The sequence below is a fragment of the Nicotiana attenuata genome, unplaced genomic scaffold, assembly GCF_001879085.1.
Source record: "Nicotiana attenuata strain UT unplaced genomic scaffold, NIATTr2, whole genome shotgun sequence".
NCBI classification, from domain to species: Eukaryota; Viridiplantae; Streptophyta; class Magnoliopsida; order Solanales; family Solanaceae; genus Nicotiana; species Nicotiana attenuata.
The window spans coordinates 253,263-265,146 of record NW_017671070.1 but is presented as its reverse complement, the minus strand read 5'-3'; the positions used below and the strand labels follow the sequence as shown (position 1 = coordinate 265,146).

Below are 11,884 nucleotides of genomic sequence, written 5' to 3'. Positions count from 1 at the left end.
CTATCAGGTTTGCCCATAACTCGTGAGACCTACGTGAACCTAGTGCTCTGATACCATGTTGTCACGACCCATTTTCACAATAGGTCATGAGGGCGCCTGACACCCTTGTCAGGCAAGCCATTGCGGAAACATTACTAAAATAATCATATTGTTTTTAATTGGAATAAGTGGAATAAGCACTCAACTTGAAATTTAAAACCAGGAGAGATAAATGCTATAATAAAATAGTTACACAACCCCAAAATAATCGTCTACCAAAGTGTGTTCCAGAACCTGGTGTCACAAGCTACGGGCAACTAGTAGAATATACAACCCAAAAGAATACCACACTACCTACTGTCTGGATCAGAATAGACAGAAAGTAACAATAGAAAAGAAGGACTTCTTCGGCTGCGGATCGTCATGGAAGGAAAGCAGCTCACCGTAGAAGTCTCAAGTCTGCTCACGAATGCGCACCAGAGAAATAACCGGATCCACCTGCCTCAGACCCTGTACATTTAAGTACAAAAACGTAGCATGAGTACATAAACAATATGTACCCAGTGAGTATCCCGCCTAATCTCGAAGAAGTAGAGACGAGAGGTCGACTTGATACTCACTAGGGTCAGATAATATTATAAGTGTAAGTTTAACAATGAGAACTCTTTAATAGGCAACAGTTTACAACAAGGCATATAAGTCATATTCTCGCTAAGATTTCCGATTAATCAATTACTTCAGTTACACTTATCAATTCCTTTCAAGTCATGAAAAGAAACAGTTTTAATATTTAGCACTCTTAGGCAAAGCTATATAAGCATGTGCAAATATGCCGAGGCGACGGCCTGATCTGACAGAAATAAACTGTGCACTTGCCGAGGGTCGACGGCGCGCCTATAGATGCATCTATTCGTACCGAGGCAATCGGCCCGATCCACAAATAAGTAGAAATATCAAGTATACACACAAGGCACATCAACAGTCATAATGCCAAGCAAGACTTCAACAATTATACAAGTACGTCCTTAATCCCTTTTTAAATCTCTAGCATATCCTAGGTGATCATGGTAACAAGATAATATAGAGAATCATGTAAAATAAGCATGATGTGGGTCCTAAACTACCCGGACCATTAACATAGTAGTAGCTACGCACGGACTCTCGTCACCTAGCGCGTGCCTAGCCCCCGCATTTAGCAACAATTACTCAATTATTAATCCTAGGGGGACAGTTCCCTCTCACAAGGTTAGAAAGGAGACTCACCTCGCTCCAAAGCGCGCTCCCAATATCAAGAACAAGCCCAAGCTCTTAATTCGAAGCCGAACGATCGCAAACTAGTTAAAATAGGCAAGAACTAGTCAATAAAGGCTTAAAAGGCCGAATTCTAACTATTTAAGTAATTTCCCAACCTTTCCCACAAGTTTCCTAAATTCCGACCCCGGGCCCACGTGCCCGGATTCCGATATTTTTCGAAGGGAATTGTTCTCTTCAACCTAAGGATCAATAATATATAAATTCTAGCCCATTTCATAACAAATTACATGATTAATTCTTAGTTTTATTAAAACCCTAGGTCTAGCTCTAACCCTTTGATTTCACCTCATTTTTAGTGTTTAATCTACCTAATATACATGTATTTAAACTAAGGATGAATGAGGATTACTTACCTTACAATGCTATGCTGAAACCCTCTCTTTGGAAGCACCAAAATCGCCCTAGTGTAGAGTTGTGAGTGAAATAAATGACCTTGAGCTCGAATTAAAAGAGCTCACTTCCCAGCGGTTTCCGCTTCTGCGGTTTGGGGACCGCATCTGCGGTCCCGCTCCTGCGGAAGGGAGGCCGCATCTGCGGCTCTGGGCTTTAAGCGACTGGACCGCTTCTGCGGTCTGAAGGGCGCTAAAGCGAAACCGCTTCTGCGGTTTCATGACCGCTTCTGCGGTTTTCCCCTGGGCCTGCCCTTGGCCGCTTCTGCGAAAGCCTGACCGCATCTGCGGTCCCGCTTCTGCGGCCTTAGAACCGCAGATGCGGTTATGACAGAAGCAGCAGTTCAGCCTCTTCTTCAATTTTTAACTTCACTCGGGCCTCGATCGTTTGATGCTCGGGGCTCCCAAGCCCCGCCCGAACATACCGACAAGTCTGAAATCACGAGACGGACCTACTCGAACCCTCGGAACTCCCAAAACAACGCTTAATCTCGGAATCACCCCCTAAAACCAAATGAATCAAACTATTGATCTTCAAGTTCTTAATTCTCCTCTAACGGGTCAAAACGCCCTTAAACTACTCGCATTGACACCAAATTTTACAGGCAAGTCTTAAACGATATTACGGACCTGTACCAAGCTTCGGAACCAAAATTCGAGCCCGATACCTAGGGAATCAATGATTACTTAGTTTCTTTAATTCCTTAAAGCTTCAATTAAACAATTTTAGATAAAAATTCATTACTCGGGCTAGGGACCTCGGAATTCGATTCCGGACACACGCCCAAGTCCCATATTTTTCCACGGACCCTCAGAAATTATCAAATCACGAATCCGGGCCCGTTTTTCCAAAATGTTGACCGAAGTCAAACTTGGTCTTTTTAAGAAATCCTAAAGAAGCAAATGGGCATATTTTTACTCAAAAACCCTTACAATCCCCGAACCAATCGCCCCCGCAAGTCGTAAATTAGTTAAAGCAAGTACGGGAGGCTTTATTTAGGGGAACGGGGTTCTAAAAGGCAAAATGACCGGTCATGTCGTTACAGAAAAGATAATGATTGGTTTGCTTGGATGCGTCAATACATGCTTAAAAGCATTAGGGATGTATCTTCTTTCTTTTGCTTACAGTTTACCTCATGGTCTACTAATCTCTCACATTTTGCAAGTCATGAAAGTGGACTTATCTCCCTTTGGCCGTAAGATCACATCCATCACCTATGACAAGATTGCATTTTCTATGATGGGGTACACTCTAGTTGAAGGAACTTGGATCAAGAAAGAGAAAGCCCCAGAATCTACTACTCAACAGGGCATTGGATGAATTAAGTCTGAAGCCAACCAATCCTCTTCCTCAAAACAGCTGCTACAAATGCATCAAAACATTGTATGTACAAGGAATTGCTAATCTCTATGCAGGAACAAGTGAACAAAATCAGGGATGTGACAAAAGAAACTGGAGAAGATGTGGCCAGATTCAAACCACAAAGAGGCAAGGAATCAGGCTATGCAGTATGTCACTGAGCGATTGAACAAAGTCACCAAAGAGATTGATGCTTCTTATGACAGCTTCTGAACCAAAGTGATCAACACTCTAAAATATTTCCTTAATGGAATTAATTGTCTGGTTTGTCTAAACAATTATTTTTTTTGTCTGTTAAAACTTTCTTTTGGTTGTGCTTGATCGGGTGTATGGTCGACTATACCAGCTTTTGCTTAACTATGACAGTTTAGTTGTATATAAATATGTACTGCATGCTTGTTATATTACTATCTGCCAATACTTGTATCTCTCTTCTTGTTCTTTTTGATTGATGTCAAAGGGGGAGAAGAACAAGAGTACAAAAACAAGGGGAGCAGGAATACAACATTGGAAAGGGAAGGAATAAAGCATTGAAAGGGAAGTGTCCCCAAATCCTTTATACTCTTTTTGTTTATTGTCATCATCAAAAAAGGGGGAAATTATTAGGTTTCAGATTTTAATGATAAGACTCTACCAATGTATCTAATATATGTGCAAGTCCACTAACCAAAAATATGGAAGGAAAGTGCACTAGAGGGGGAAGAAACATTTGAAGGTCCAACAGCTAAGTCACTCAAATTTGTCTTCCAAAGGCATACACCAGGACAACCAAAGAAACAAGGAAGGAAAAAGAATCAAACCAATGCGTAAAATTAGTGGAAAACTCAAAACTTAATGATTGGGGAGATTAAAATAGACCCAACATATCAAGGATGAATCTGGTTTTACTTCACATGCTGCACTCATGAGGCTATCCTTGGGCCCTACTCTAAGAAATAATGTCTCAAAAGAAAAATCACATCATTAATGATTTTTCAAAAATATCGGATAAAGAAATCAGTAACTATCAAGCACTATTAAAGAAGTCAAGGAAGGATGAGGGAAAGTACATAGCTTTCATACAAGTTTTTAGTCTTTCTACTTCTTACAAAACACTGTATTCCAAAGCTTACTAGTGCATCAAAAGATAGAGAAAAAAAAGAAAGTTATTGAAAAATTATGTCAAGAAATCAGTGTAACTCGTTTGTGGTAAACATGAGAAAACCACTCTCATATTGTAACTGTTCGATTGAAGTTCTAAGAGAACCCTTGTGACCCAAGGGAACTGGATGTAGGTACCCCACCGGTACACGAACCAATATAAAAATCTCTGTCTCTCCTGTTCATTTTTATTACTTGCCTTTATTTTATTTGGTATACTAAACACTGTATGCAGAATCTCAATAGTCAACTAAGAGCAAAGTTAGTCGACTAAAAAGGATATTTGCAATTCTTCCCCTCCCCCTCTTGTACTTTCAGTACACCCGTCTCATAAATAAAGAAGTTATGCCGCCTCTCGAATAGCCTTCAAGAGAAGTTATCAAAACAGAAAGAGAAAATGGTAAAAGAAAAAAAAGATAAAGATAAGATAAAATATTACTTGTCTATAGAAGTTTTAATTTTTGAAATACAAAAGAAAATTAATATAAAATAATAAAAAATACAGCAGTTGTTGTAAACTTGTATTACCTTCCATTTCAATTCACATAACCTATTTCTTTTTTTAATTCATTTAAATAAATAATTATTTCTATATTTGAAAAATTAACTTCGAACTTTCTTTTTATCCTTAATAAAAATTTATAACCACATAAATATTACGAGATTTAAGGCCACAAGTTTCAAAATCTTAATAATAATAATATTATGTCATTCATGCTGAATTAAATAAAGGGCAGTCTGGTACACTAAACTCTCACTATGTGTGATATTGGGGAAAAAGGCGGACCATAAAGGTCTATTGTATGTAATCTTATTTTATATTTCGGTAAAACTGTTTCTACGACTCGAATACGTAAACTTTGGGTCACGTGGCAATGCTGAATTAAATGTATTCATAAAAATTAAGGCCCCGTTTGGCCATGAGTTTTGCCAAAATAAATTTGAGATTTATTTTCAAAACTCATGTTTGGCCATAAAATTTGCCCATATTTTGGCCAAATCCTAAATCCCAACTGATTTTGGGCTAAAATCCCAAAACTTGGGAATTGTATATATGTTTTTTCCAAAATAAAGTTGGAAAGTATATTTTGAAAACGTATGTCCAAACACATTTTTATCTTCAAACCAAACTTCACCCAAATTAAATTTTTTAAAATAAATTCGGAATCTATGACCAAAACGCTAGCTAAAAGTAAAGGAGTATTACATTTTGAGATTGTGGTAGTGACCCACAGATATTGCAAAAGCTTGTTGGCTTGCAGAACCATGATTTACAAGCCCACATCCACTTACCCTTTTTGGATAAAGAGATGGGTTTCTCTTTATAGAAAGAAAAGAAATATGCAACTGACCGCCCTTGCCTCCACAAAGCTTCACAATTTAGAACAAAAATATTTGAAAGAAAATCAAAAGAACTAAACGGATAAAGACATGATATGGGAATACGAGAAACCTTATCCTGTCTTCATCATTTCACGTCATCCTCATTCCAACCCAAAAACTCTTGCGTCTGTTCCAACGGCAACCACTACAAGATAAAATTGACACCATCAAATTAAATAGTCTAATCTTGAAAATTATAGATAAAAGTGATAATATAGTTTGAGATATTATAAAGTAATATTAAATAATTTAAAACTTTGAGATAAGATCTGTCTGATTCAAAAAAAATCAAGCACATATATAAAAGGGGCCTGGTCGAATATACTTATATATAATTAAAAAAATATATCCTTTTTAGCAGTTAAATTAAATATCCTCCCACAAATATTATCGGTTAATTAAAATATATTTTGGTTATTACTCAATTGGTTGGTAACTTACGGATAAGTTATTTTTTTTCATCCTCAGCCTCGTTGATGAATATCAAAACAGGCGTTCAACGTTCTATATATACCAAAACTAAGAACTATCATTTCCTATTCCCCACTCCTTCAACTAAATATCTACACTAGGCAAGAACTTTTGTACTATTAGATATTCATAATCAAGACAAAAAAGAAAGGAAAAAACCAATGTTGGCGATATTTCACAAGGCATTTGCGCATCCACCAGACGAGCTACATAGCCCTTCGTCTAAAAGATGTTTGCTACCTGAAGAAACTCTTGAAAAATTCGTCTCATCTCACCCCTCAAATACCTCTTCTGTAAGCTTTGGAAATGCTGCTGCTCTTGCCTTTGTTCGTCCTCACTGCACTTCCTTGCTTCATCAAACACAAAGGTAACTACTCTCTTCGTTCCAATTTATGTAACACTGTTTGATTCGATAAGAAATTTTTAAATTTTTTGATCTTAAATATGTTATACTCCTATATTTATGTGGCTATAAATACTTTTCATTAAGGTTAAAATGAAAATTTTTAACCTTTTTGGGAATAAACTAACATAAACTGGAAAGTTAATTAGACTGCTAATTTTTAGTGTTTCCCACTAAAGTATACAGTTTTTTTATTTCATGTTTATTTCGTATAATATTGAACTGGGATGAGTCTAAATGGACCGACATGGACAGTGAATATGGCCCGAATTTTCTTGGAATTGAAGCGCAGTTATTGTTGTTGTAGGTTGTTTTGTGGGTATGAAGATATATACTGCTTGTTTTTGGGGAGCTTGAACAACTTATGCGCACAACTAAAACAATATGGGCTATCAAAAGGTACAAATGAAGCCATGCTAGTAATAGAAGCCTACAGAACATTGAGGGACAGAGGACCTTATCCAGCTGACCAAGTTATTAAGGATTTTGATGGGAGCTATGCCTTTGTAATCTACGACAGTAAGACTGGAACTGTATTTGTTGCCTTGGTTAGTATTATACTTGTTCTAATTTTGTGCAAATCATTTACATTTACCAGAGTTAAAAGGAAACTGTTAATTGCAGGGTTCAGATGGTGGAGTGAAGCTGTTTTGGGGTATTGCTGCTGATGGATCTGTGGTGATTTCTGATGATTTGGAGGTTATTAAAGCTGGATGTGCCAAGTCATTTGCACCCTTTCCCACAGGTAACATCTACAAGGAATTTGACACCAGAGTCTATATAGTAACGTACGCAGGATTTTGTGCAAGATTAGTATAAGTTTGTGATTATACTACTTCCTATCCTCAAGTAATATTTATATTGTGGTGTTGGCTTACTGTATATATTCACATTTTAAAGAAAAAATATTTTGGTCGGGATGACACCTTTTATTCAGATGTGGATCTAGGATTTCAAGAGGATAGATGCACTATTATGGAAAGGTGGATCTAAAATTAATATTTGACGGGTTTAACTTTAGGCTCTTACCATGAATCCATTACACTTTTGAAATTATAGGTTCAACATTATTATCTTTTAAAAAATTTGTGATTTATATATATATATATATATATATACACACACACACTTAATGTCGGAAACAAGACTGTCCAACCCGGAATGGGATTTAAACCACCAATTTCACTTGTGGAGGTGCACCCAATAATTATTTTACCATAGGAGTCTTTGAGCTTGAGTGCACACATGTATATTTAAATAATTTTTTAAGAGATATAATATTGTTATACATGGTTTAGGGAGAGAAGAATGAATTCACGTGAACACATATCCCTTATCCTAAATACGCCCCTGCACTTATTAAAGGGTGTCTCCGCCACTAAGTCATACGCGGAATCATTGCTTAACATGGCAGTTTCTTGAATTCTGTTTGGTTAGTTGATACATTTCTCATTTTTTTGGTGAATGAAATGCACAGGTTGTATGTTTCATAGTGAGAAAGGGCTAATGAATTTTGAGCATCCAATGAACAAGATGAGGGCAATGCCAAGGATAGATAGTGAAGGGGCAATGTGTGGAGCTAATTTCAAAGTGGATATGTATTCAAGGGTTAATAGCATTCCCAGAGTTGGAAGTGAAGCTAACTGGTCTGATTGGAATACCTCTTACTAAAAACCATTTTGCATTTCTCCAAATGGACACCATATTTAATTTGGTCATCTTTTGAGCTGTCCTTTGTGTTTTTGGTTCCCTTTTTAGTGTCCTTTAGCTTGGTGTCTTCCTTTACTTTGTGTACCAATGTATATATCTCTTTTCCTGAAAAATAAATGAAAACATCAACAAGGATTCAGCTTTTGAAAAGTTTATATACTCGCTGTCAACTTGGCTAGGATATCTGTTGATCAGTATGAATTTCGGAGAATAGATGATTAATCGCCGCCTCCTTGTCCTGAAACATCTCTTTATTGAATATTTACTCTACTTATGTGTCATCTCTATCTTCAAGAACAATTACTATTAAGGGTAAAATGAGGAAAAAAATAATTGATTGTCTTGTACTTCTAAAATGACAAAAAACTTGAGACAACTATTTTTAGAAATCACGACTAATAGTTTAAGACAGAGGGAGTATCTTGGAAAAGCGTATGACAGAGAAAATTTAGTAAAGGATGGATACAACTACTCCTCAAGCAAGTCGGCGGTCGACTATATAAATCCTCAATTACCATGTTGCTTCAACTAAATTCATCTTAATTCCATATTGGAAGTAAATTGGAGTGATGTTTTTTATTCCTAACTCAGAACCTTACAACACAACAACCTTTTTCTACAACAAAACAGAATTTCAATTCAAATCCTCACTCATGAACTCTCTTTTCTTCTTTGCCTTAGCAAATGTTAAGTTCAGTCCGAAAAATCTAAGCCAAACCGACGAGTTTCTCACTGACTTCCCACACTTTACGCGCTTTCTCTGCATCACTTGCTTCTTGTGACAGCTGATTTTCAAAAGAAGAAGAATTCTTGTTCCAGCTCCAATAGACACCTGATTTTGTAAGGCTTGGATCACTTACAACCTGTATAAAAGGAATAAACAACATCTTAGGTTAATCTTTTTTCTTGTTAAGGTTAGGCCGTTTTCTTTTCTTTCTAGTAGGACTAGGCTACCGTTAATTATTACTCCATCTGTTTCATTTTATATGACATTCTTTTCTTTTAGTCTATACCCGTCTATACTGGAAACTCTTTTATTATAATTTCCTATTTTACCCTTAGTGACATGATTTTAGTGAAATTCTTTCTATATTGGAAACTCTTTCTGTAAGGGAAGCTTCGAGTGCAGTAGCATAGGTGGTTCACTTTAAGTGGTGTTCGAATTCCAAGTGTGGCATTCTTGCAATTCCTTGTATTCTCTTATTAGAATTTCTGGCTTCGCTATTGCCGGTGATTATTACCTGTGCGAGTCTCTTTCCAGCTTCTGTCTCAGAGACGAATCCCTTGGTAATGTACTTCTGGAATGGAGGGAAAAGTAGTCTAAACAATGGAATATGCTCCCTGAAAAGCCCTGTTGTTGCTATGCAGCCTGGGTATAAAGAGGCAAATGTAATGCCAGTGTCCTCGTGGTATCGCCTGTGGAATTCCTGCATCGTGAGCATATTGCAAACTTTGCTGTCTTTATATGCTTTTGCACCATCAAAGTCTCCACCATCGATCATGGCTGAGCTGTTAAGCCCGTCAAGTCCTCTTGCCAATCCCCTCAAGTCCCCAAGGTTTGCTTTTGGAGGCACATTTCCAGCCAAAGTATTTGTGTTTCCTGAAAAGTGAGTTCAGTAACAAAGTTTAGTCTCCCACCGGAAAGAGTAGTAAATTCATATTCTCAATCCAATTTACTTAGTGAGTAGTTGCATTTACTGGCGGATTCAGAATTTAGACACTGTGGGTTTTGAAATGCATATCTAACTTTATCTGTACTTGTTTTTGGCACACATATATATAGGTTTCGAGATGGGGAGCCTTAGTGTAACTGCTAGAGTTGTTGCCATGTGACCAGAAGGTCACGGGTACGAGCCGTGGAAAGAGCCACTTGCAGAAATGCAGGGTAAGGCTACGTACAATAGACCCTTGTGGTCCTGCCCTTCTGCAAACCTTGCACATAGCGAGAGCTTAGTGCACCGGGGTGCCCTTCCTATATATAGGATTCAACTCAGAAACACTGGATCCTACTGAACCCGTGAACCCATTGTTGGATCGGTCATTGGTTGCTTTAGTTACCTGTAATGGAACCAACAATGATGAGTCTCTTTGAAGGGTAATCAGACTGTTTCAAATCATCAAGCAACAATCTTGAAAGGAGGAAGTGACCGAGGTGGTTAGTCCCAACACCTAGCTCAAATCCATCAGCAGTGAAAGAAGGCTCTTTAGCAGTTGGTTGATAAACTGCTGCATTGCAAACCAATACATCAAGAGGACGGCCTGATCTCCGGAAGTTATCGACAAACTGGCGAACACTGTCGAGGGACGCAAGGTCTAAGTGCATTATGGTGTAGTTCTCCTTAGGCATGCCTGCTGATTTTGCTGCTCTTTCAGTTTTTAGAAAGTCTCTACATGCCATAATCACATGCCATTTTCCTGTCTCAGCTAGTGCTTTTGCTGTGGCTAGGCCTAATCCTGAAGAGGCTCCAGTAATTACTACACACCCTTTTCTTAAAGTTTTCTTTCCTGACACTGTGGCATTGGTAACACCTGGAGTTGCAACCATTGTCTCAGCTCTAACAGCTCCATGGGACAACCTTCTTTGGCTCTGCACCAAATTCAAACCTCAGTAACAATCTGGAATGAGTTAATCTCACGTATGATCACGGAACTTATTATTACAACAACAACAAACTCGGTGTAATCCCACAATATGGGCCGGGTCTGGGGGATCACTAAATTTATTAATGTAGTAAATAAACTTTAGTTACTTTAATAAGACACAAAATAGTTTTGTGACTTTACCTTATAGTAGGTAAAGTATACTTACTATAATGTAACAAAAGAACAGTACTGTAACTTTCCTGTTATAGTTGGTAAAGTTGAGAGCTCTAAAAGTATTTTAGGAAATGCAGTTATAGTACCTTGACTTTAAATGAAGAGGAGCCAAAATCAGATTTAATATGGTCCGAGAGGGAAATTCCAAAGAGGCTAGAATCCCTCAAAGTTGCACTAGCTTTGCCCTGCAAGATTACAGAATGAGTAATAAAAAAGAAAAAAATTACTCCCTCCGTTCCAGGTTACGTGAATCTGTTTAACTGGGTACTGATTTTAAGAAAAAATAAAGACTATTAAAAATTTGAGATCCTAAACAAGTCAGAAAGTAGTACACAGTATTTGTTTGGTTATAAAAGCTCCTCATTAATGGTAGACTTAAAAGTTTAAACTAAATTGTTTCCAAATTTAGAATAAGTCATTGTTTTGGGAACAGATCAAAAAAAACAGAGAGCACTGTACTAGTTGAAGCTTAGATTTCAGATGCAGACTAAAGAAGTATATATAAAATAACACAAACCTCCTTGGGAATAGAGAAAGCAGAAGGAAGTAGTGCAGCAGCCTGAAGAGCCATGAATATAAGGAATTGAGTTTTACTATCCAAATTGTCAGCTCAAGAATTAAATAATGATTCTTGGACTGGTACTACTGGTAGTGTGAGAGTGGTAAGTATTTGAGCACTTATATATACAGTGAGAATGATGTGGTGTTACACTGATTTGAGAAAAAACAATCTTGAGTATCAATTGGATAAGATAAATTCTTTAAGGAAGTATGTCCCACGACAATTGTAAGCCACCAATCAGGCTTCAATTTTTGGATTTCCTTTTGGTATTTATATGACATAAAATACCCTATTATATAATGTTACCTAGTAAAAAAATAGGATACTATTTGGCTCTATACCCAATGCAATCCACT

The 11,884-nt window shown here is 37.3% G+C and overlaps 2 protein-coding genes across 2 annotated transcripts; one reads left to right on the top strand and one right to left on the bottom strand.

The window, feature by feature from the left end:
- Positions 1 to 6,084: 6,084 nt before the first annotated feature.
- LOC109205668 (stem-specific protein TSJT1) lies at positions 6,085 to 8,304 on the top strand. The gene is made up of 4 exons (XM_019368404.1): positions 6,085 to 6,403; positions 6,747 to 6,987; positions 7,064 to 7,184; positions 7,917 to 8,304. The coding sequence occupies exons 1-4, from the start codon at positions 6,198 to 6,200 to the stop codon at positions 8,108 to 8,110; spliced, it is 762 nt and encodes a 253-aa protein (XP_019223949.1). The 5' UTR covers positions 6,085 to 6,197; the 3' UTR covers positions 8,111 to 8,304.
- Positions 8,305 to 8,567: 263 nt separating this feature from the next.
- Positions 8,568 to 11,672, bottom strand: LOC109205667 (protochlorophyllide reductase-like). Its single transcript, XM_019368403.1, has 5 exons — positions 11,484 to 11,672; positions 11,053 to 11,151; positions 10,208 to 10,736; positions 9,391 to 9,749; positions 8,568 to 9,012 (listed from the first exon to the last, which is right to left on the bottom strand). The coding sequence occupies exons 1-5, from the start codon at positions 11,535 to 11,537 to the stop codon at positions 8,857 to 8,859; spliced, it is 1,197 nt and encodes a 398-aa protein (XP_019223948.1). The 5' UTR covers positions 11,538 to 11,672; the 3' UTR covers positions 8,568 to 8,856.
- Positions 11,673 to 11,884: the final 212 nt, after the last annotated feature.